The sequence below is a fragment of the Lagopus muta genome, chromosome 16, assembly GCF_023343835.1.
Source record: "Lagopus muta isolate bLagMut1 chromosome 16, bLagMut1 primary, whole genome shotgun sequence".
NCBI classification, from domain to species: domain Eukaryota; kingdom Metazoa; phylum Chordata; class Aves; order Galliformes; family Phasianidae; genus Lagopus; species Lagopus muta.
The window spans coordinates 1,556,157-1,581,794 of record NC_064448.1 but is presented as its reverse complement, the minus strand read 5'-3'; the positions used below and the strand labels follow the sequence as shown (position 1 = coordinate 1,581,794).

The 25,638-nt window shown below is 43.6% G+C and overlaps 2 protein-coding genes across 3 annotated transcripts in view; one reads left to right on the top strand and one right to left on the bottom strand.

Moving 5' to 3' along the window:
* Window positions 1-25,638, bottom strand: part of DOK5 (docking protein 5) — a 514,932-nt gene that overhangs the window by 109,926 nt on the left and 379,368 nt on the right. The gene's annotated exons all lie outside the window — the stretch shown is intronic.
* Window positions 17,492-25,638, top strand: part of BCAS1 (brain enriched myelin associated protein 1) — a 38,138-nt gene continuing 29,991 nt past the window's right edge. Inside the window, exons 1-3 of the mRNA XM_048963020.1 lie at window positions 17,492-17,596; window positions 17,709-17,790; window positions 23,341-23,921. Of these exons, the coding sequence (XP_048818977.1) occupies window positions 17,528-17,596; window positions 17,709-17,790; window positions 23,341-23,921 (732 nt within the window). The 5' untranslated portion in view covers window positions 17,492-17,527. The remainder of the gene's footprint in view (window positions 17,597-17,708; window positions 17,791-23,340; window positions 23,922-25,638) is intronic.

Genomic DNA, 25,638 nt, shown 5'->3' with positions numbered 1-25,638 from the left:
ACAACACACACATTCCCAGTTGCATAGCATTGCCTTCCTGCTTTTGATGACTAAAGGGATATGTTTAGCTGTGCTGAAAATGACCATTTCCATTTTCTAGATATATATATTTTTAAAGCTGTGTCAGCCCTTGCCTAAAGGCTCTTCCTCTGAAGCAGTCTGTCATTCACTGTGCATGTTAATCACTTGTTTTTTCAGCTAGAACGGACACTGAGGACAGTTGTAGACATCTGGTTCAGCACAGCTTGAGCCAAAACCACTGTTTTTTCCACTGAAATATCCGGAGTCCAACTGGCCAAAATCCTGCACATAGTCAGTGGCGTGGAAATACTGATTTAAGTTTTTCATTAATTCTCATGGGCAACCTGTTAGTAAAAGGCTAATAGAAACTGGTTATCAGCTCCTAGGCACCAATTGCAAAATTTTCCCCTCCTTCTTCTTAGCAGCAATGAGCTGCATAATCTTTATTGGAATATTCATCCCAGGGAACTGATGAGAGACTTTGCTGGGATTATTGAGTTTGCTTATGAGTAAGAGCACTGCCCTTGCTTTTAGCAGTCTTTGATCCAAAGAACAGCAGTTTGCTTCTAAACCTTGATCTTTTATTGGACACTATCAAGGTGGAAAAAAACCCTGGAATTTGAGGCCTCAGGAACACAGTGTGAGCTCCTTGGTGGTATTACAACCCATTTTACCAGCTGGGCAGCCCATAGGAGCTGTAAAGAAAACCAACTGTCCCAGAAAGTACACAAGGAATACTTATTTTTGATCCGGATGTAGCTTTTCTAAACAGCAACAACAGCAAAGTGTTTTCTGCAGAATTCTCTTGCAACCAGTCTCAATCATTAGGCATGCAACCCAGCCTACAGCTTGCAGGCAGCGTTTATCAGACCATCAAGACAATTAGGAGAGCAGTGGGAAACGCCTTTTTGGGGCGGCTGGGGGCTGCACAGGGAGCAGCCTGACAGCTGTGTCTGCTCATGCTTTCCCCCTGCTCAGTCTTAGGAAATTGCTGAGCACGCTGACGGCACACACAGCAAATCCAGCGCTTCCAGGAAAGCATCAGGTTTTGGAAAACACGAAATACGGTGGGTTTTTTGTGCGGATAGCAAAGCTAGCTCACACAGAGTGTGTTGGGAACAAATGCGCAGCACAGAGCTCTCACACGATAAGGAAGAGGCCAAAGAGTGCAGCCTATCCCAACGCTGAAATGAGTACGTGACCACTCTGCCCTGCTGGAAAACATGACAGTTCTGCTTGAAGTGAGAAACACCCATGCATTTTTCCTGTGAAATTCAACGCTGATCATCTACTGCATGAAAACTCTTGCTTTTTTCCATTTTCTTCATTTTAATTGGGATTTTAGGGAACAACACATGTAGTAGAGCTACGCTTTTTTTTTCCCCCACAAATTGGCCCTGAACTGTGTAAACTTTCAGGTTAAGTGCTCAATTAAAAGGTCAAATTATCCAAATAGAAAACTGAAGTGTCAGGCAATAATTGTCCACTGGACTCCGTTACCTGCAGAGTTCATTGCACGCTGACCTAGTTTAAACATTATACAAACTAGTGGTACGTGTGGTACTTCCTACCAGCTATTTATAACTCTTAAAAAAACAGGGATCAGACTTCGGAAGTGTTTTAATATGAAACTGCAGGCTCTGCAAATGCAACAAAGATGCTCTTTGAATGCCCAGCCCAAGTGAAAAAAAGCCAACAAATACATAAAAATAAGAATAAAAATAAAAATTAGTCTCTGTCTCACCAGCATAGCAAAGACTTGTATTCTTGTAACACTGTATTAAAGGTATTACTAATGTTTGCTGAATAAGTTTCCTGTTTTACGAGACATCTCCAAGCCTCAGCTCTGTGCTCATACTTTTCTTGTGGTGAATCAGCATTTCAAACTCATTCTTTACATTTGACCAAAAGCCCAGCTTCTGTTTACACTAGCTGCATCTCTGACAAATTAACAGGGACAGGGATATGCAGTGATCATATCTGCTGCAATCCCTGCACCATTTCTAAAATGAACTCAGTTCATTGCTACGTAATCAAGTCCTCATTTCATATTATTGCTCAAAAGGAAGTGCTACGAAAGTTGGTGTCTAACTGTAGCATTCAATCAACTATTGACAATGTCTGAAAAAAAGAAAAAAGCTGTTTTAGTTCACTGACAGAAATGGATGGAATACATCTGACAGCATTCTACTGAATAAATGTCTCTCCTATGGGACCCGTGCTCTTGTTGGCTGCATCTAATCTGCAAGGCAGGATGGATGCCTGGATTTACCTGGAATATCCCATGGCCCCTTTCTGTAGTGTGCCCCAGGGAAAGAAGGAGCAAAGAGCCATGCACCGGTCTCATCCTGGTGTGGACCTATTTCTATGCTGGGACCATTCTTCTGTTTAGGCACAGAGAGCCATGGCTGTGCACACCAGCACCTGAAAAAAAACACAACACTATTTCTGTAATGTTCTTGTTATTTGTCTTCTTTCACACTACTCGTGGTTTGCAAAATGGTAACATTGATGGGTTCCTTTCCATTAGGCTCACACATGCCTACATGAGACTGGAATTACTCTGTCTTTTGTACTCAGCAACCCTGGCAGCACCACAAGAAGCACAGACTCTCTTTCTCTTCTTTCTCCTGTGGCAGGGGTCACATGCTGACTGCAAAAATATTAACCACTATGTCCCCGTTAAACCCAACCCACTATCAGCAGCAGGGAGCCAACAGCCTGGGGTTTTCTGGGAGACGTGACCTATTTCTGATAAGGGCTATCTAATCCCTTCACAAGGTTGTAAAGAGACAGTAGGGGCAAAAAACTGCGAAATATATATTACTTCTTTCTTTTGGAAATCTTGGACGCTGCAAGCACCCATCATTTAACACAACGATAAAAAGGCATCCTGAGTCATCGGTTGGATTTGTTGTGAGACCTGAGTGAGTTAGCACTGACATATGAGTCACACTAAATCATTAACCCCACCTGAAAATGTCAGTGTGGACTCCATAACCCCTGGAAGCAGCTTTAATAGCACGAAAACATGGTTTGAAGAAGCTAACACTGGGATGAGACAAGTTCAGAGCAAACATGTCCAGCCATGGGGCTTGGGAGACAGCCTGAGCATCATGGCTCATGCACAGCATGCACATGGTAGGATGGGGGGTAGATCCATCTTCAGAAAGTCCCTCGTGCCTAACTTGGGTGTTTTGTTCAAAAGAATAAAGCTAGAACAGGAAATACTTTGGCTGCCCCAGGAGGTGATGGCAACAAGCAGTATGTTCATACCCTGTCCAGTCAGCGCTGAGAGAAAATTGGTTGCGGTCAGATAAATGTATGTTGACCTTATGCTTAAATAGCTAGATGTTACAGAGAAATCATAGATGCTGCTTAGTTTTGAATGTAATTATTTGTTTAAGAGGCAATTAGACAGATAACGTAACTGGGGACTGCTTGATTGTTTAAGGATGTATGTGCTTGTCCCTGACTTGATGTGTACACATTATTTTCACAGCTGTGACTTATGGATTTACTTCAGACACTAAAAAACAAACCCAGCCATGGATATGTCAGTGGCAAGAACAGCTCTTTTACAGTTAAATTCTCCATTTAGCCACCACAGTATGTCTATTTTAATAACACATGGGAAACGGCAAGCAGCATGAACAATAAAAAAGAGCACTTTAAGGATGAGTTCAGAGGTTGTTGACTAAATAAGAGACATGTCACTTTCGGTTGGATTTGTACAAACATGCACATACATGTGCAATTAATCAGACAAGTTCTTCCTTATTTGAAGGCAGAAGAGAGCAGATAGAAAATTCCCTTGCAAAAGGGAGGGAGAGTCTGGAAGTACTTGTGCACAGTTACAAAGCACCAAGCTGTCTGAGAATGAGTGATCTCCAGGCATCCACATTCAGAAATGTAAAAATTAGGTCGATTATATTGTGAGACTTGTCATCGGAGAGAAAAAAACAGAGTGCAGCTTGTTCTCTTGGCAATCTCCATTTGCCTGAACCTCATTGCTGGCAATGCTGGCACTTAGGTTTGAGGACAAATTAGGCAAACTCAATTTCAGTCTACCCCCTACCAATTGCCAAATGAACTGAGATCACACTGCAAAGCAACCTCTGCCAAATTCCCAGACAGTCCAAATTTGTGTTTTCGGTAATCCTAGATCTGACATTTCAGACGGCCTTCAGCTTGGCATCAAGGACAGCATATGGTTGAAAGGTGGTTTCTGATGGGGAAATTATGTAAAACTCACTGGCTTGGAAAAAAGTTGGTGGTTTTAACAGGACTTCACTTTGAGGCATTGAGTTCTTTCTAATGCAAAATTCATAAACTGACTCAAAAACCATTGCACAAAGATAAACACAGTGGACAGCTTTGAACCAGACTGAACAGGTTTGGAAAGACAAACTTCCAAAGTCATACAGGCAAGATGAGCTGAGAAGGCCAGAAGTCCACGTGCTCAGATAGGAATCACTTCAGTATCCTCTGGGAACCTGAACCTGGACTGGGAGAAAACACTAAATCACAGAATCACAGAACCACCCAAACAATGGCCAAAATGGAAGCTTGTTGGATCAGTGGAACTTTTTTGGATGATACAATGCTTCCACTTGATAAAATTAGGATGAAAGAAAGTGGCTTCTTGTTAGGAATCTTCTAGATCCTACCCAAACTGCTGATCAGACTATGGATCTATTGGAATTGCTCTTTCAGATGAGGCTTCTGGTCGGTCACTGTTCTCACTGTCACCAGTAATGAGCTTCAAAGACCTCCAAAGCACAACAGGAGAAAGGTGGATTGAGCTGAGTACCGAACACCCTGTTCTTTTCTGAGGTCTCTTAATCTCTGTTAAGATCTTAAAACCTACAGTGTTTTACTTAACATTATTTTAAATGCACACCAGCAGTAACTGTTGTTGTTCTGTATTTTTCTTCCATGTGGCAGCCAATCCCCTCAGAAGGTTTCTGAAATCTCACCCTCATGGGTGCTGTGGTCCAACCTACGCCCTTTGCAACAAACACTGACCACGATGACTTTGGAAAACAAGAGATACCAGGTCTAAAAGTGCAAGGTGCTGAGGCTTGCAAGGGACAGGTGTGGCAGGAGGAACAGCATTCACCTCACTGCTCCAGCTTATCGGGGATAGGAAGGAGGCAAATGACAGCACAGCAAGGTATATCTACAGTATTGCTCTAATGATTAAATCCCCAAATCCCCAAGTCCATAAGAAATGCTGGTTGAAATGGCTCACCCTGTGACAAGTGTAGCTGACCTTTCTAATCAGATTGATGGGGAAAGTGAAATGCAAAGCAGCAGCAGCGTTGCAGGCACTCCCTGTGAGTCACTCACCGTTACAGCAGGCAGCATCAGGGGGAAATGCTGGCTGACACTCTTTGCCTCCCCAGATACTGCTTCCCCAACAGTGTCCCTCACACATCTCCCCTCTGCCTCACACTGCTGGCTGCTTCCTCCTGCAGCTCTCCCGGCTCACTGGGAAATGGGAAATGCCATTCAGATGGGATTTCAGCCCCTGGGAATCCTTGCCTGTAGTAGAGCAGCAGTGCTCAGTCCAGCTGCCTGCATCAGTGGCTATAACCAGTAAGGCATATGTTCTCCCAATTCCACTTGCAGAATTTGCAGTAGCAGCACTCAGTAAAGGCTTTGCCAAAAACAGGCTCCCATTGACTGAGGGCATTCCTTCTGTAAATATGCACAAGGGCAAGAGTTACGTATCTGCTGTCACAGCAACGGTAATAGAGGATGACATTCTTCCTGCCTGCCTCCCCCCGGGGATTTAGGTCTCGTGCTGCTACATGTGGGCTCAGCCAATCTGTAAATAGAGGAATACAAAGGGATTTGGGTCAGTTTGCATGGCAGATGTGTATTAAGTGTGAGTGCCACACTCTGAGCTGAGTAATCGCATCCGTGATTAATGAGAACGGGCGACTTGTTTTCAGCAGGTAATTGTTTCATCAGGAAAGAGCTGGAGGGAACTTGTTCCTAGATGTGGATGAAGCTGCTTAAGTCCTGGAAGAAAAAAAGTTAAGGAAAAGTATTCCAATGAATTCAAAGGTTTTGTTCTCAGTTTGTAATTTCGTGACATTTGTTTTGTGTTTTTTTTTCTTTTTTCCTTTTTCTTTTTGCGTTCTGTTTTGTTTAATTTGAGGGCTTTTATTTTCTTTTGAAATGAATTCAATATGGCCTATTTAATCATAGTTTCTGGTCAAATAAAGTCTTCCAGATGATCCAGATGAACCAAAGATTTCTTTTTCCCTTTTTTGGGGGGGGAAATATTTTCATTTTAAGTCATCTCTGAGTAATTTTTTCACTCACTGAGCTGGAATGCTCATTATTTACATGGCTTTGGTTTGAGATTTCTCTTTCATGCGGGAGGTCAGGAACAGATGCTCCACTATTAACCTCCCTTTGCAAAACGTCCCTGATCACCTGCTGAGATGCACACGGACGCTGCAGAACTCGGCTTCAGCATCTGCAGCACTCCCAGCTCTGCCCCTTCAGCCACTTCCTTTCAGTCGGTCACACAGCAGCAAAGTTCGGATCCAAAGCGATCTCAGATGGAACTGATCCGCACGGATGGATGCCGCGCTGCGGATCCCGGAGCTGGGCAGCTCGGATGCCCCATCCCAGTGCTGTGTGCTGGGCAGCTCGGATGCCCCATCCCTGCGCTTTGGGCTCGGTCCTTTCGCGGCGCTCGCACGCTGCCATCTGCCGGGGTGGGACAGCAGGAACCGCCTTCACTGCTGCTCCTCTGCGGCCGGAATGGGGAAAGTGCTTCCGTAGGAGCAAATTCCCCCCTCGTTTTCCTATTTTGGAATGGCTGCACTCTGGGAGTTGTGTTTATATATATATATGTAGTGGTTATATATATATATTATATATATATTTATTTCAATGTTGCCATCCTCACTCTAATTTAGAATAATTAAAAAAAAAAAAAAAAAAAAAAAAAAACACTTCTAAAGTTGTGTTAGTAATCGAGTATAATTGAATGCATTGGTAATTTGCAAATTAAGTGCATCGAGCAAACTGGCTTCTATCCATGAAAGAACCACCTCAGTAGCAGCAGCAGCCCGATCTCTGCTCTTTATAATGCAACAGAACAGTGTTTCTCTACAAAAGTCATTAGCAGAAGCCACAACTTTTTTAATGTCATTCTTAGAAATCACAGTTCTGAATCACATTGCCCTGCATTATGTGCCATACACACATCAGCCCAGGTGGCTTCCCACCCCGTGCAGAGGGACGTGAGGCTAAAGAGGATAAGGTGGTGAGGAATAAAAGGGGAAAAGCTGGCAATAAGCCTTTTGTTATTGTGAAAAGATGTGAAATAGATTATCACCTCCCCCAGGTGAGTATTTCTGCTGACAGCTGGAGGCATACAGGTGAACGCTTGCTTCTCCGCAGTGGAAGAGATATTTGTTAGGAAAGAATGAATTCCTTCTGGCAGAAATCTGAATTTCTCAGCAGAAATCTGAGGTAAAACCTTGGCTCTCCTCGAATAGGAACAGATGCCTATAAATCCAGGATGTCTGTGCTTTCACCATGCCATCTCACATCTGCCTTTGTGGAGTTCCTATGGCGCTGAGACTGACAGTCAGCCTATGCTGTAACTTCACCTATCCCTACATGTCCACATGAGCACCCAAGCACAGCCTGGTGCAGACAGGAAGACGCCTGTCCTGTGCTCACAATGAGCAACCCATCACCTCTCCAGAGCTCCTGCTCCATGCTTGGGACCTTTAGGAGGGGCTGCAGGCAGCAGCAACTCTCCCATCTGGATCTGGAGAAGCAGCAGAGGGCTGGCAGCACCCAGACCACCTCTGCACATTGCCCAGTGCCGCCCAAGCCACCACTGCAGTTAGCCAGCAGGCATGCTTTTCTACCTTGGGGACATTCCCGTTGGCACCTGTCCCAAAGGCAAAGTGCAATTGCTCTGTACCAACAAGACTGTTAGGTGTTTTCACCCAACCCACATTTACTCCCAGGCTTCGTTTGTTTACCTGATCCACAATTGGCTTGCTCCTGAGAGCATTACTCACTCTGCTATCACCCACATTGTTTTATTGTGTTTCCTAAGTGTTGATTCTTAAGAATACACAAGACTTCTTGACATTATAACACAGCACTTGTAATCTCGACAACATAGAGACATAGAATGGGGGTGCATCTAAAGTTTATGACATTAAAAATCAATGAAATACAAGTGAATGCTATTTTGATCATGCATCTACATAATGAGCTGCTTCCAAAGAGTCCGACTGCAAAAGATGTGTTTCCTAAATCCCACAAGTCCACCTGTGCTGCAAGAAAAACCTGCTATTACATTTATTTCAGCACCTCTAATCCACTTGCTAATGCAATGTAGAATATTGTGACAGATTAACACAGTACCTCCGTTCAGACAAACCCTCTGATGTTTACCAAGGAGCTCAGGAAGAAGCCTGCCATCCAACACTTGGCTGCCAACTGCAGTTCTGGTGCTATGAGGTCTGCAGTGGGGCAGCAGGCAGGAGAATGTCATTGCAACTGGTCCTAAAGGACAGAGAAGTAAAGATTCAGCATTGAGTTGCCACCTTGAAAAAATGACATCCAGGGGAAGCAGTTTAACAAGCTATTGCAGAGCAAGACATCAGCTGGGCTCAGGTTCATCTTTAAAATGGAAAAAAAAAGTCTCTGTATTTCTTTGAGAGTCTGGATGTCCTTTTTTTGGAACTTGAGATGTGACAAATTAAAGTCGATGCAGTTTCATTTCTGCCTCAGGGAACATTAGTCCTTACTGCAAAATTAATATCAGAGAGCTGTGATTTCAGCACTGATCTCTTGGAGGAGGAATGTCAGTAGGAAGTATCTCAGCCCAAAGACATGAGGGCTGATGGGGATCTAAACCATGGCAGAGGGCAGGACTGCTAGCACCAGATCACGGCCCACATCTGGCACCAGGCCTTTGCCAAGACAAAATCTGATGTGGGGACTTGCACTTTGCTGGAAATTTAGGGTGGAACCCCACACCATCCCATCCCTTCATCCACTGGCGCAATCTTGGCCCCATACCTGGCTCCTTCTAAGGACAGCAGAGCACACAGATACGATCCACATGGGTCAAGCGCCCTCTTTCATAAGCTGCTTCTCTTACCACTGGTGCAGCTGCAGGTTCACAGTTTGTGACCTCACTAGTTTCTCTGTAAAGCAAAGCATAGTACACACTGTCTATAGTAAGTCTTTTTGAGTATTCCAGGCTCCTCACATTTCATATTTCAGCCCTGGGAGGAGGAAGGGTGATAGACTGATGGGGTAATGTGCATCCTGCAGGCTCCTAAGCTGTGACAGCTGCCGAAAGCAATGAGGCAGCCTTTGCAGAAGCTGTATTAATGAAGTGAAATATTTAACATAGTATTGTTACCATCAGTGCATATTTGATGGAAACATAAAATGCTCATACAGGAGAATAATTGTAGTTCAGATGCCTGTCCCACCCACTAAGGAGCTATATGTACAATGCCTCTGTGTTTCAGTCCTGACACAGTAACCTTTCTTTGTTCCAGAAGCTCCCACATGAAGAAATGGCTGGTATATATTTTGTAATTCTCCCCCTTTGAAAAAAAAATAGCGGCATCAGGAGCTTGACGTTGTGATGAGGAAAGCAGAGAATAACAGATTACCAGTTCTCCTCCTCCATCGGCACTGTGAACCACAATGACCCTCTGGAGAAACCAGAGGCTGAGACACACGGCTTGGAAAATCACGTTCTGGTTCCATCCGGTAAGCTGTCTGACGAATGGCTCTCATTCCTCATGGTGCGTCAGCTGAACGTGAGCCAGATTCTGCCTTCACACTGCAGTGAGGCCGGAGGGATTCCTCCGAGCCTGGTGGAATTGCTTTGGAGAAGGAGCACAGCAACTGCAGCCACAGCTGCGCTCACCGAAGCCACTGCGAAGCTGTGAGCATGGTACTGATTACTGCTGGTTTACCCACACGGCTCCCTGCACTGAAGCAATTACTCACTGCCTTTCATTACCCATTCAGGCTGCACTGGCTAAATACAAGACAGATTCAACAATTAATATGAGACAGTGGGGGAAACCTAATTGCTGAAAGCATGATTTCTTAGTAATAAGTAGGAATTGCTAACTGTAAAGGAGTCAGATCCAATAAACTTTAGATTCTAAGCAGAACTTAAGTAGAAACAGTTTTCCCTGTTACTCTGACAGACCAGTGCAGGTTTTGGAGGGATGGGACTTCAGATGCACTCTTTGGAGTCTGGCTCAGGACAGCACCTGCTCTGAGATATCTGCACAGCTAGATGATGGCTGACTCTATCTCTGCACCATCCTTCAAGCCCACATCTGTTCCAAGGATTATTAACTTCATTCCAGGTGTACAGGAGTGCCAGTGTCCTATTTTGGGGTGTATCAGCTGCTGAAGCCCCAGGTCTGCAGCAACCTCACACTGGATTGCTTGGAATCTTCTGCAAACCTGTTCTGCGATGGGTTACTGAAGGATCTTCCACTGGTCTGACTGAGCAGAACTGCAGAGGTCTCACTCAAAGTTTCCTAGAAATGCAAGGCTGCTTTTGAGGCCTCAGGTTCACTCTGCGCCCTTTGCTGTTTACCACCCGCACTGAAGTGTTAGAAGCTGGGGTCTCTCCCAGTCTCCGAGATGACTGTACCAACATGCAACAGCCAGGACAGCTTTCTCTGAAACAGGGTACTAAGTGTTGCACTGGGCAAACATTCTCGCATTCTCACTGCAGAAAATTCCCATTCAGACTGATGGATGATATTAGATGTGGTTTGGACATCTAGATTAAGCTGAAACCACAGAAAGGGAGGTGGTTACGTAGCTCCTGATGGATTTATCCAGTTACCATGAGAAACAGTTCTATCTCACCAACTCCAGCACATCACTAATGCAGATCTCTAATCCCAAGAGATCAGCCTCTTTCTTTGGCTAAACAAGGCAAAAATATGCTTAATTTTCCCTTTCTGCTGTAGTCTTGGCCAGGAATGAAATTGCACTCAATGAACCCGGGTTTTTTCACTGCACATGAAACATCTTTTATTTCACAACATGGTGCTTACAGATGTTACTCAGCCAGCATACCAGGGCAAACCTCGCAGACCTTAAGCCCTGTGTGTCACCCTATGCCTGTCTGTCCAACCCACTCCTCCTTCTCAGCTGGCACGAGACTGGATGTGGCTGACGGGCCTTGGGAACGGGGAAATTGGGCAGTGTGAATGTTGGGCTGGTCCTCCCTTGTGGGAAAGAAAGAGGAAGCCCATGATTCACTTCACTCATCTTATTGGGATTAAAATGGGAAAGGCTGAGTCAAAGTATCACTGGTGTTTTGTCTGAAGCTGTCAAAATTCACCTGGATTACTGCCTAATTTTTCCTTCCCTTGCCTGTTCTGCAGTTCCTTCTTTTGGCTCCCTCTGGCATTGCTGAGGTTGTACTGCTGCTCATCTCTCTATCTCTGCCAGAACAGTGAAGCAGGCAGTGCTTCACCATGGGCACCTCTGGTCTGCCCTTGGTGAGCACACAGGATGTTTCTGTGGCTGTGGCAAATAAAGGAAAGCAAGCAGACACCCTTCAGCAATGCTGCCATCTGGTTACCAGTCAGTTCTAAGAATAACGTTTCTTGAAAGGGAGTGGAGTCTTGCTTATATTCACAGTATATGCCATAAGGTAGGTAAGTATACGATACTCATTAAGTTGTGTCTGACTTTGATAAATCTTTAGGAGCAATAAATCCAGGGAAAGCAAAATACATTGCAAGCATATACTGAATCTTGCTGACATTTTGAAAGGAATGAAGTATTTGTGGAAAGAAATGTTTACATGTTGCATTTCAAAATTATTTCATAACAATAATTAAATGCAATGTGAATGACCAAAATAAAAAGCAAACGGAAGCAGGCCCAGAGTCACTGACTAGATGACTGATTTTATAGCCAAGTTGGTGTTCTGTGCCTGAGCCTGCAGTAAGTTTGCTGGCCACCATGACACGTATCATCCAGACACAGGATGGACAGGATAATGAGACTGAATTTGGGTATCTTCTGAGCTTGTAGACAAAGGCTTGCAGCATCTAAAATGATGAAATAGAGAAAAAATGACAAAGGTGTTCGACCTAATGCTCAAAGACTTGAAGGAATCAGAATATTCCTTCATCTTCCCACACTGCTGAGCTGGTGGATGTAATCTGAAGCACTGCTTTCATGTATGTTTTTTCTTTGTCATCATCTGAAACACCTGCAACCACCAGCCGCCAGCACATCACCCTTGTTACAGATCTGTTTCTGTTTCTTTATCATGGCTAGTAACAAAATTATGTTCAAAAACAGTGACACAGAGAAACAGTGCTGCCTACATGATAGGAGCAAGTCAGCAGGGAAAATTTGAGGGTATTGCACTGGTACTGTAACTTAATTCTTTCTTGAGACACATACTCTGTGGATAACCCAACTTGAAACAAGCTGATTGATGTATTTGAACACTTGAAGCTGACAGTTAAGCAATCTGTGTACAGCAGGCTGGGATGAAAGCAAGCCTAAAGAGAACCTCTGGGAACCCCCAGCTCATGCAACAGTTTTATTTTATGAGGAGGCATGAATGCACAGAAGAAAAAGGTCCATTCCTGCTTCAGGCACCCCAGTGTGGGCTCAGTGACTCAGATGAGGGATGAGCACATTGTACCAGTAGGTTTAAGATATAAGTGCTTGGTCAGTTGCATAACATGGAAGGATATGAAGATCCTCTTTAAGTACAGCAAAGAGCCATGCCATTAAATTCACTTTTTTATTCCTCATTGTGAGAAACACCCATGTTTGGAAGTTGTTTTCATGTGTCCATCCCAAAGCCACAATTTCCAGCACCAACATGCGATGGCTATTCACAAAGCCATAAACTTAGGTATGCATTTGTACAGGTCTGGGTGGCCAGGGAGAACAGAACACCCTTTGCAAAGGGCTGGGAAGGAGGAGTACCCCTCCCTCTGTGTGTTTGCACCCACTGTGTGCACAGTACCAGGGCTGGGGCAGAGCAGGGCAGAGCCGTGGACACGAGCAGCTCCTTGCCCCAAGCAGTGCTGGTCCCTGAGTGCTGGGTGCCTTCCCTGAGGTAACTTGTGCTGCTTCTGCTCTCATCTGTGCTCTTCTTGGCTTTGCTTTTGGTCGTCTTCTGCTGCCGCTTCTGTCTCACACTTGGGTACTGCATGTGCTTCCTGCTAAGGGGGTCTGGAAGCTCCAACAAGTCCTCAACTTATTATTTCGGGGCATTAACATATTTAGTATGAATTTTCCCTTTCTGTGCGTTCGTATTTTCTGCAAAGACAGAAGCATAAAAGGATCTGCTTTCTGATAGAGTGTGTCTACCATCCGGGTTGGGATTGTTCACCTCTGTGCCATTGTTGAGCTGTTCCCACCCTGAAACTGGGGTGTGAATGTTTGAACAATTTTGCTTTTCCCATTTGACTACAATGCAAAGTGGCTGAAGGGATTGTATTAAAAACTGCCTGCAGAGCCTCAAAGACTGTAATTTTGCATGTCCTGAATGCACAGCCAGCTGCCTGGCTGCAGCTTGAGTTGTTCTTGGGTGTTTCTTGTTTGCTGTGGGTGAGTCAACTCAATCCTTCCTTCTGTCATTTTGCTGTCCATTGTCTGTTCATTTCTCCTCTGTGGTCACTGACAATCCTTAGATTTATTTGTCGCCTGGTTTCATCATACCCAGCACGTGTCTGAGTTATCTTTTCCTGCCAGGGAGCAATTGAGATCTGCACAGAAGAAAGGTAAGGAGACAGACTAAACCCTCTGCTTGCCTGGCTCCATGTGCATCACAGCAGGAGCAATGCTTTTCTGCCTGGACACAGCCCCATATTCACCCATTCTCAAGAGGCAGGCTATAGAGAGGTACTGGAGAGTACTGGATCCAGCCCTCACCCTGAGGACATGATATAGATGCTCTTTGTGTGAATTGGTGCATGTTAGGTCCATGACTGCCTGGGGAAATTATGCGAGGTTTTCTTGGTCTTTTTCCAATGCTTACAGAGCAGACATATCTATAATGAAATGATACACAAAGTGAACTGGTTGAAGTTGATCTTTGCTCTCTTCTGACATTTAAGTATAACATATGACAAGTTTTAGTGAGGAATCAGTGGAATCTGCCTGTACTTTCTATATTAACAAACAGTGTGGCACAGGTGATTGTAGTGCTGTAGGTTGGTCAATATATTGTGAATGTCAGCACCTGGCTTTAACCGGAGTGCCCAGCAGACCACAGATTTTGCTGTAATTTTCTTAGTTCTCAAAATGCTTACTGCACTGTTGAGAGCAAAACAAAGCCTTTTGAGAATGAGAGAAAAACAGCAAATTTTACCTAGTGGGGAGTTCATGCTTGAGGCATTCTGCAGTTCATGTAACATAAAAATAATCTTTAAAGTACAATTTGACATTTGGATTCTTTTCTTTACCACGATAGGAGCAGTGAAACATTATCTGGGCAAGGAAGGGTTTCTGAGCTGTGTCTGAGCTGCAGACTGGCAGTGTTCCTTCCAAACCAGTCGGGTTACATTCCAGCAGGGCTGTGAGCCCCCCCACCCCCCGTGAGGGTAAATAATATCTTTGGAAGTTAATCACAAAATCCCTATCTAGAAAAGAACCCTAAGGATGAGAATGTTCTGACTCCATTTCCTCTCAACTTTTGAGGGTTTGTTCACGTTTTAAAAACGTGTTCTTGCATCAGGATCCCTTCCTGCTTTCATGAGCATCTTCCAGCAGCACCGATGGGTCCTGCAGCACTCATGAATAGCCATGATTAATAATACAATATAAATAGTCATAGTCTCTGCAGCGGCAACTCCTAGGTGCGATGCCAGAAGTGAATTGCTGTGACATTGCTCAATTGGCTTCTCGAATCTCTGCCCTGATACCATTTTGTACGATATCCCCTCTGCCGATTCTCAGTTTTGTCCGTAGGTGGCGGTGATCTTTCACTTTTATTCGTTAAAATAAGGCAGAAACAGACATGCAGGAAAATCTTCCTGATTTTACTGGAGAGTCTAGACCAGATATGAGTTCAGTACTGTGAGGAACAGCCACAGATTTGCCATCATTCTGTTTCCACTTTGCCCCAGAGCATGCTAAAAAGGCAGTCATAATACTGCTTACACCATTTAAATCCCAATGCAATAATCAACTGCTGTTGCAAGGAGGTAGAATTCTGAAAATATTATATACATGCATGTGTGTGCATGCATGGTGGAGCTCTGTCTTCTGGGATGTATTCCAGGGCAGTTACACAGCAAGTTAGTCCCAGTATTTTAGCAAAAATAGCCTGTGAGTCTTTTCTGGCTTCTTGTGAGGGGTAACATTTTAAAAGCCCCCATAATCACTGTATGTGTTTTATTTCAGTCAGTATTATATACTTGATTGCAGAAGATGGGTAATTTTTCTCCCAGGAAAAAACACCAGAGATCAGAGCCTGTGATCTCTGTTCTCTATCAGTTAAAGATAACTTATTTGATGCAAATAGAGCTGCATCAACAGGAAACTGGAGCAATTGAGAATCAAGCTACAAATCATTGTAGAAATAAATAAGAACAAAACAGGATTTTGTTTCTCTCAGATGTGCACTGATTTTACAGTGCACACGAAAATGGAAGCATGCAGCCTGCAAATATTCCATCCACTGCTTAAGTTGTCTCCTGGCATAAACCAGGAGGCCTTGGGAATGGAAAACAAAAGTAAATCCTCCAGATTCAACAAGATACTAAATTTACCACTGAGAGTAAGCAGTAGGATTTGAATCTTGTTTTCTTCTCTTCCAATAGAATAATATTCAATGTTGCTAAGAAACAGAACTACGTAGCAAGGACAAGAGGCCATTGTACATCCAGGGGGGGAAAGTTGGATGTTTTCCACAATAAATCAGAAGTTCTGATTTATAGTGGAAATATCAGCTGAGAAGATAAAACCCACAGAAAATAACTCTGCATCTGAAATCAAGGCTCAGTGCTACAGCTGCTATCAGTGTGGTGATTCTCAACTGTATGCGGCTGCAGTTCATGTCTCAGCATCTTTTGGTGGGGATCATTTGGTGTCCAGCTCAGCACTGGGCACTCAGAGGACAAAAGCAGGCCTGAAGAGAGGCCGAGTTTGTATTTCATGTCAACTACGATGCAGCATAAAATAGAAACCAGACCTGAATTGCTCTGCACATGGACTGCGGTTAGCAAGAACCCACCATCTGAAACAATAACTGGAAGCAGACACTGGAGGCATAGGCTGAAATGAGAGTTTCCTCCTGATTCGGAGATTCAATTTTTAAGGAACAATGCTTTTCCTCCTTTTCTCCAATTGCCAATGGCTGCTTAATGAAAGCACTAAGGAAGGAGTCGTTCCACTGTGCCACTACAACTTCCCAGACTGATGCAGACATTCAGCAAAGCAATACTGGACACTTGGCACTCATGGTGCCCATGCCAGGAATCCAGCGTTATGCCCTGGGGCTAGAACTGGCTGCAGCCCTCAACCTTCCTCTCTTTGGAGACCTTCCTCCATCAGGGAGTGGCTCAGAAAGGTCTCTCCTTATTGTTCACTGGTGAAGCCTAATGCGTAACCTAAGCCAAAGCCAGCAGGAACCTTCCTCTACATTCAACCTTCTGCCACTTGCAGGGAATGTGTCTGGTCCCAAAGAATTCAGAGGGTACATAAATGTATTTCAGACTGAAATTTTTTAATTATCTAATGAGCTAATGGTAATTAACTAGCTAAGATTATTCTCGAATTGCAGTCAGAGCTTTGACTCCAACATGTACGAACACGAGAAGTGGTCTTAACCTGCCAAATATGGGCAGCAGTGATGCAGCTGTATCAACACAAGATGCAAAAAGCTCTAAAAACACATCCAGGACTATAAGTGAACACCATGGGGGCTGATTCGTGGCCTTGCCTTGCTGCAGCTAGCCCAGGGAACACCACTCAGCTCATCTACGAGCTGCAGCTGAGTAGCAAAGCCGCCCCACATTTCATAGCTATGGGCATCTACTTTTTTTTCTCTCTTGTTATTTAAAAAGCGACAGCAAAAATGTAAACCTCCACAAAGCTGCTGTAATTCTTTCATATAATTTGGTCTTTTTCACCTCATTTTGCTATTAACTCCAATTCTTTCCTGTCTAATGAGTCCTAACAAACAACATAAGTGTGACTGCCTCCACTTTTCTTCAAGAAAGAAGAACGTAATCCATGGCATTTCCAGTAAGCAGCTGTGAGCCCCTATGAGTAACCAGGCTGGAACACGTCCTGCTGATGCAGGCTGACGACTAGGGCAGGTGTTTTTGAGAAAACAGGTGGAGCTTATCAGGAGTTTAAGCAGCCTATCAAAGTCTATTGACATTGGTTGTCCCTCAATTTGAATTACTTGGTAAACTGATATAAATGAGAAAGAAAAATTGTACTTTTCCTTCCTCTTCACTTCATAGGGACTATGGGGAACACAGGGAGTGCCCCAGAGAAAGTCGAAGGAGACTGCCCGTGTCCAGTAATAAGCTATCAGGTAATTAAGAGCTGCCCACACTCACTTTCCTTGGCTGTAAATTACTGCAGTCATTATGTTTCAAATCTCATGGTGTATCTAATTCTGAGAACTGTTTTGTTTGGTATTTCAGGCACTACCTGAATCTCCTGCAACTGTTAAAAATGGATCTGCTGTATTTGCCCAGGATCATTCTCCTGCAATGAATGGTGGAGGTATGCACTAGGGAGCATTTAAGTCTCTTTTTGCTATGAAAGTGAGAATTTTATGCTGGAGCAACAATAAGTATTGATGTATGGTCTCAGGTTAAGTGATGAACTCGTGTTTTAGTTTTTACCTCTGAGTCTGTTCAGCACGAAGTATTACAGGGCAAGCACAGTTTGATTGTGGCTGATATACCCTTATGTGTAAATTGTGAATGTTAGTTTGGAAATAAAATGGAATCCAGCATGGCTTGGCTCTTCTGCAATGTTTTCCTGTATGAAATAAAGAACAGGAAAAGGAAGAGAGGTATCAGGTGCTTTTGGAGGGATGTGGCCAAGTCGCTGCCTCAGTAAGAGCATTCCATTTCTCACCTATTTCATGATAGCAGGGCAGCAACCAGGCTGGCGTATGATGCTACTGGAGGCAGGCTGGATCCTGGGCTCCAAGAAAAGATGCCTGTCAACAGCTCAGCCCTGCTCTCCTTGTTCACATCCTTTCCGAATATCAGCTGTGAAGTACATGGCCTAAGTGCTAAAAATTGGGCTGTGAGCAATTTTGAAACATTGTCTCCACATATTGGTGGGCAATTGCTCTCAGCCTCAGATATGTCTCCCTCTTTCTCTCCCCCCTTACACTTCAGCACCTCATTAATTTCTCCTACTACCTCTCATTGGCTCTGGAGCCGTATTAAGCAGCACTCACTGTTGCAGCGTTGCTTCAGTTCATGTCTCTGCAGATCCAGCTAAGTTAATTTTACCACTATTTTCCTTGCGTTAGATTTCCTTCTAGTCTCAGAATGTAATGAAAGCCAACAATTCTCTCCAATCTCAGTAAGGAAAGAAAATATTATTCTATTATTCGTTCTTAAGAAAAACTTCTCAGCCTGTTACATCCTGTTACATCCAGTTGAAAAAATCTAAATGTAGACAAAAATAATCAAGTCTGGTATGGGAATAAGCAGATGGTACTGATTACCATCAGAATGCCCTGTTCCCTGCTAAATTTCCTAATGCCACCTAGCTAAAAGAAGTCAGTTGAAATGGCTGCCCACTAAAAACTACAAGCCTGTCATTGTGTGCTCCTGCTAGTGTAAACCAGAGGAGATCTGGGCAGTAAATAAAAGCCAGGTAAAGACTTAAGAAGTAAGTGCATGTTTTAATTTTAACATGTAAAATTAAGCATATGTTATTATTTTATTTAAATGGTTTCCTTAATTAATGTAATTACTAAACAAGTTTAAGTAGCAAGCTGCAGAATTGGACTAGGCTATGTTGATATTACTCTGTAATTTTATTAATGTTTAAGGAATAGTTGAATCATTTACTGCTTAGATACCACTGAAATCATGCCAGATTTCATAATTTAATCAAGAAAATCTGGTTGATATGGGGGGGGGGGGGGGAAGGGCAAAAAATAGTGCAGTTATTTATTTCATGCAGCAAAAGGCAAGTGAAGCAAGTAGGCTGTGATAACAGATATGTCTGTGGTCTTCATCTTGTTAGATTGCCAGATATGACCATGTGCTGTGCATTAAATGATAGAGTTGATAAATGAGTGTATGAAATCTATATCTGCTAATATAATGAAAAAATGGAGTTGTGGAAGTTAACTTAATATGACTAGGGGAAGTGATGCTGTTTTGGAGAGCCCCATCACCATCTGCTTCACATCTGGGTGAGCAGGTTGGGGACTTCACTGCTTGTGCTCAAACAGGCTGACAGATGTGTGGGCTTAGGGATTCTTTCCACTGCTTGCCTTTCCTGCTTCTCCTGATTCTCTGGGCTGCAGGCATTGCACAGTGCTATCATCCACCTTTTCCTCCTTCTAAAGCCATTTAAGTACAGTGGCTCCTTTACATCTTCTTGCCATCTTTCTTTGTGGCAAAAGGATAATGACTTCTAATGTCTGCTGCTGGCCTTTCTGAACCTCAAGTGATAAAAGTGCTCCGTTAACAACAAGGGGAAGGGAACAGAGCTAGCAGCAGTATATCCCTGGGTTTTGAACCACGCAGAGTACATATGCCTATTGTCTCTGTGGTTGTCTGACCTCCAAGGAAGAGAATAATGCTGCAGTTCTATAGTAACATTGCTAAACAGAGTATCTCTTTGTAACTGGTTTTTATTCAAATAGCCAGGGATAGTAAGATCGTATTTTTTTAATGCCCTGGTCAGATGAGTTCTCACCCGTCTCACCCCCCAAAATAAAAACAGAACCATTTTCTCCTAGCACTTGTTTCATGGCATGTTCACCACACGCTAGCAGCCAACAGCAGGATGTGTCTGTGCTGAGGATCTTGGCGATTCAGGTTGTTCCTCATTCAATAGCTGTAAATGAGGTGCACTGTAGAAGACTCAGCAGGATAAAGGGCAGGAAGCAAGAAATTGCAAACATGAGACGTCACAGGTCTTGCTGAAGACATTCCCTGACAGTATTAGCTATGAGGGTAAATGTAGCTGCTGAAAGAAGACTAGCAAACAAAGGTTAAGGAGAAGGATTGTGTTTTAAGAAGGAATCTGGAGGATGTAACTGTACAACCTGAGTATTAAAAATAGATGTTCACCCAGAATGTGGCTTAAGCTGCTGCTAGGGACGTAAAGAGCAAACCAAGATCCAGAGAAAATTGGGTTATAGTGAGGAAAGCAGTCTGGAGGTGCTGCACAGAAATGCTTTTAGACATTGCTGAACGTTTCCAGGCAGTAACAGAGACTTTGGCTAAGAATGAAAACCTTTGTGGGAGCAAAAAAAGGCTGAAATGAAATGTGTCAAGAGGTTGGAAAATGTTGTTGTCAAAGTGGCAACATTTCCACCCAAACAATACGATTTCAAAAACTTCCTCCTTTGCAGTTTGCTGTGAACATGGCATGCATCGAATCCTTCTGTTCACCCACCACGTTGATACCCTCTCTCTGGTGGGAAGATCTGCTTTGCCTGGTGTCTGAGCAGACTTTCTCTGAAGTGCTTGGGACTGTTTTGACACAAGAGATGTGCTGCAGAGCACATGCCAGCGATGCTTTCCAGGTCTTTCATTCCTGCAAATACAATTAGAGATAAAAGTAGCTTGATAGGTTCGTGAGTTACTTTTGTTGAAGGTGATCTTATATTCTATTTTTATAATAAAAACTGTGCTTTGTTTTTTATCTATTACATGAAACAGAAGTTTGGCATTTATTTCAATTATTTTCCAGTGCATATTTTTTTCTACTTCAGCTGGAGGTGGGTTTGCTTTTTGCTTTCTTCCCAAGTTTCCAGCTATAATTAGTAGTTATATCTTCAGTTCCTTGTCTCATATAGCACTACAGGAGGTTTGGGAAACTGTAGCTGATGCCTCAGCAGATATGGGAGCTGAATTATTTGCACCCTTTCTTTGCATGTCAGTATGTTGAAATTGATTTTGGTGGAACATTGTAGAAGAATATTACTGGCAAAGGAATCTTGCCAGCGTGAGTAATTTTCTTGCTTGAATAGTAACAATTCAGGGCAAGAAACTTTCTCATTAAAGGGCACAAAGAAACAAACATCTATTTACTGGGCAGAATATGTTGTATGGAGGAACTCCGGGCCTCTCTGCATGTTTTGCACACGCACAAAAAAATAAGAAAGCAAATGTCACACAAATCACACAGAATCACCCAGGTTGGAAGGGACCCCAAGGATCATGTAGTTCCAACCCCCCTGCCTAGCAGGGCCACCAAACATACACATTCAGATCAGTTGCCCAGGACCCCGTCCAACCTGGCCTTAAACACATCCAAGGACGGGGCATCCACAACCTCCCTGGGCAGCCCGTTCCAGGGCCTAACCACTCTCCTAGTAAAGAACTTCCCCCTAACATCCAACCTAAATCTTCCCTCCTTCAAATGTCAGATGTAAAATGTTGGAAGCAGATTCCATGGCCTCCTGGTGACTGCTGAGATGCTGGCCTTGGCTGCCATTCTTGCAGTGGCAGTCTGTGCTTTGACAGCTGTTGCCTTTGCAGCTGGAGAGCATGTCAGTAAATTCGCTCAATGTGTAAATGATGACATGCCAGCACACTGGCCCATCTCTGTTGGAAAGCTGGTGTAGCTCTAGTGTGAAAAGCTAACCAGTAGGTTGGGGTTTTGCAATCTAAAAATGTTCATTTTTCCTTATCTTGAAAAGGCATTTTTAAATTGAAACAGCATTGGAAATATATACTGTGGGAGACAGGCGTTTTAGGCAAGCTTTATTGGCAACTGGAGTTTCATTTCTGTTACAGTGCAATGCAATATTGCCTAAAGATTATAATAATTACTACACATAATTTCAACTTTACTCTGAAAACAGCGATTTTTAAACTGAGTTTTAGCAAGTTAGGTTGAGACTGACAATTTTGCCCAGCTATAATTAAGTAGAGCTAAATTTGCACTTGAAGTCCGTGTCAGTGATTGACAGTAAAAATTGGTATTGATCCCAGTCAAAGTGAAGGAGAGAAGCTGAAGACATGAGGCTGGCTTATCTTCTTACAAGACTTCTTGTTTTCTGGGGTTTCACACTACATAAGCATCTGATTCAGTCTTCTATCCACAAAACAGACATAAGAGGCATTTTCTCTTGTTGCTTTTGTCTTGTACAACACAAGATCCTTAATCGTTGCTTATAAAGTACTTGGGATTTTTACCTCATGTATATTAATGAAGCATCAATGTAATATCAATCATGAAATATGCCTCTAAGATGAAAATTTTTTCTTAATCTGAAGTGTAATGGTTATATGTACCCAAGGGAGAATTTTGTGAGAATTTCTGACAGGGGAAAGAAATGTGATAGTCTTATCCTCAGGATGAAAAGAGACAAAAGCATAATACAACGTGTAAACATACAATGTCCAGCTCAGATGTGATTTATGATTGCTCAAATTAAGTTTAAACTAGTCTACAAAAAATAGAAGATTCTAAGGAGAAATGGCTCTGTGGAGTGTAGACAGGGAGACAACAGGTTTGGAAAACTGAGTGAAATAGGCTGTGAGTGCACAGGCCTTTGGGAATTTGGTAAGGCAGGAAACAAAATCAATCCTCTGTTTCTGATCTTTATTTCTGCCCAGCTCCAATAGAGGAAAGTGTAATATAATAATATGGAACTTTGTCTCAAGTTTTATCAATACTTTTGCATAACACTTTAAGTTTAATTGGGAAGTAGCCTATATTCAGATGAAGTGAATTCATCCAGACCACTTAATTAGAATGCTGAAGGCGTTGGGGCTGATTTGTTTCTTGTAACATGCCTGCTAGGGTGAGTGCCCCAAAAGCTCAGCTACAACCCAGCACTGGCAGCTGAGCAGGGGCTATGCAGAGCATAGAATTTGCACCAACACCAGTGTGGGACAACAGGATGGAAAATCAGACAAGCTGGCCCTACAGATAAGCTGCAGTATGTGCTCAGTGCAAGAAAACAGCAGGGGCTTTAAACAAGCTGTGCTGTGTGGTCCTTACTGGGGCTCCAATCTTAAACTACTTTATTAAGGAGGTTGGTCACTGTGCTTAATTGTGCAACCCTTACAACCTCTTTGCTGTGTGGGATAATTACTGTTTCGTACTTCTTTGCAGTGGCTGTGAAGGAGAGCGTTGCACGGGATAATGCAGCTGCTTCTTCCCCAAAGACAAAGGAGCAGAGTGCTGCCGTGGTGGGCAGGGAGGCTGCTGGGAGCGCTGCCAGCAGGGCTCTGCCATCTGCAAAGCACCGCTCTGTCTTTGCGTTTTCATGGTCTGTACCAGGGCGTACTGAAGACCCAGCATCGGATTCATCGGTTGGATTGGCGAAGCTTGATGTCAGCTCGGAGGCGCACGGCGTGAACAAAGCACCGAGTGACAGCGCTGCCTCCCCTGCGGCAGCTGCGCCTCAGCCCAGCACCCATAAAGAGCCAGAGCAGGCCCTGCCAGCAGCCGCACCTCAACTCAGCAGCCCCGCAGTGCCAGGGACACCTGAGGGAGAGGATGCGGCCGTGCTGAAACCGAAACAAGTCAACTTTTTTGGCAAGATCTTCAAACTGGAGAAGGGGAAGGAGAAGAGCCAAGCGCAGCCGGGTGCCCAGGAGGGTGGGCAGCCTTTGGGTGCTCCTGACGGGCGCAGCACTGCACAAGAGGCAGCTGGACCGCAGAGTGCTTCCAACAGCATCCCGACTGAGAAGGTAAGTGCTGGGACTTGATGCGCACACTAAACCCAGATCTGTTCTCAGCTCCTCTGCCTGGCAAGCTCTCCATGACAAGCAATCTTATATTGCATTCTGCCCTCCTGCAAAATCAAGTGCATGGAAAGCCCGTGCCACAGTTAAAGACAACTAGAAATAACAGCGCAGGGCAGCCTGTTGCAGTGATGGGTCAGTGAGTGAGTTGGCAGTCTTAAAATTACTGGAGGTAATCCCTGGGAGGGGAACCCATGGCAGGGCAGCAGCAGCTCTGATCTGTGCACAAGCAAGGTAACAGTATTAGCGCTCAGTAGTCTGAATGGCAAAGAGTGGCCATCTACAAATGAAGGCCAAAATACCTGAAGGTAAAGTTGTTACTTGTGCTTCTGGAGTTTGACACCAGATAGTTAAAGAAATTCTTGTGGAATGGCTGCTTCTCTCGAGCAGCGTCTGCTTATTGCGTCCCACGCAAGCTCCGTTAAGGAAGATGTAGTAAAAGCTTTTGTACTATTAGTCATCACAAATTCTAGTAAAAAAAATCCAGTCCTTAGGACTGATTTTGCAGGAGGGGAGAACGCAATATAAGACAGCTTGTCATGGAGAGCTTGCCAGGCAGAGGAGCTGAGAACAGATCTGGGTTTAGTGTGCGCATCAAGGAAATGTGTTGTTACTTCTAGCATTATCCGTTTCGTAACCCAAATGCTATCCTTTTGTCTGAAACCAAAGGACAGATAGCAATAGAAGACAAATAGTGAGAAGTCGTCCATTTGTTACTGTCCTTTGTTACCAGAATGAGTGTAACATCTCAGTTCTCAGGCTTATCGCTGGTATGGTTCACTGCCTACAGGAAAGCTTCACTTCAGCCCCAATGCATATCTGAAATAAAGTCTATTTTTCAAGGACAGGATGATGAGATTTTTACACATCCTGGTAAGTCTGAAATCAGTAAAAAACACTGTAGGATTGTTTTTTTTCAGCAGCTAACTGTTGAAAACATTCAGTCTTTGGATTGAGTGTAAGTGGCATAGCTCTTAATAGTTTCACTGGAATGGTGCCAGTCTGTACTACTTAGGATCTAGTGCAAGTCCTTGCAGGGCTGGGAACAGGAGGGCAGCACTGGCTGCATGTCCTCCCCTCAATGGAATCTCTAAATGTTACTTTCAAGGTGATGGTTTTTATCTGATTACTTTGGGTTTTCAAATAACACTGCTGCACTGAAACTGCTTAAAATAATGTTGAACATGGCTCAGAGGATGCTCACAGCTAGAACTGACAGTACACGTTATTCCCAAACACCTCTTAACTTCTATTTTTCTACTTCACGTTTGAGGAAACATAAAATAGAGACGATCTCATTACTTGTATAAATGTAAAAATTGAAATATCTTTAAAGATTAGTTCGTAAGACTTAGGTGACGCTTTTAATCGTTGTGTTTTGGAAGTGTCCACCACCAGTATCTCATCTCTACATGTTACTGTAAGGCATCTGCAGTCTCACACTTTAGCAGCACATCCAGTCATTCACTGTGGAGACAGACGTGGATCAGAATGAATCTCTCTGATGTGTTGCTTCTATCTGTAGCTATTACAACAAAGTTTTTTGTTGTTGTAAACTCCTGCAGATATTGACTAAAACACACAGCATAAAATTTGCTGTTTGCTGGAATAGTTATATTTTACAAGCAAACGTCTGTTTTATAATGACAAATCACTTCCTGTT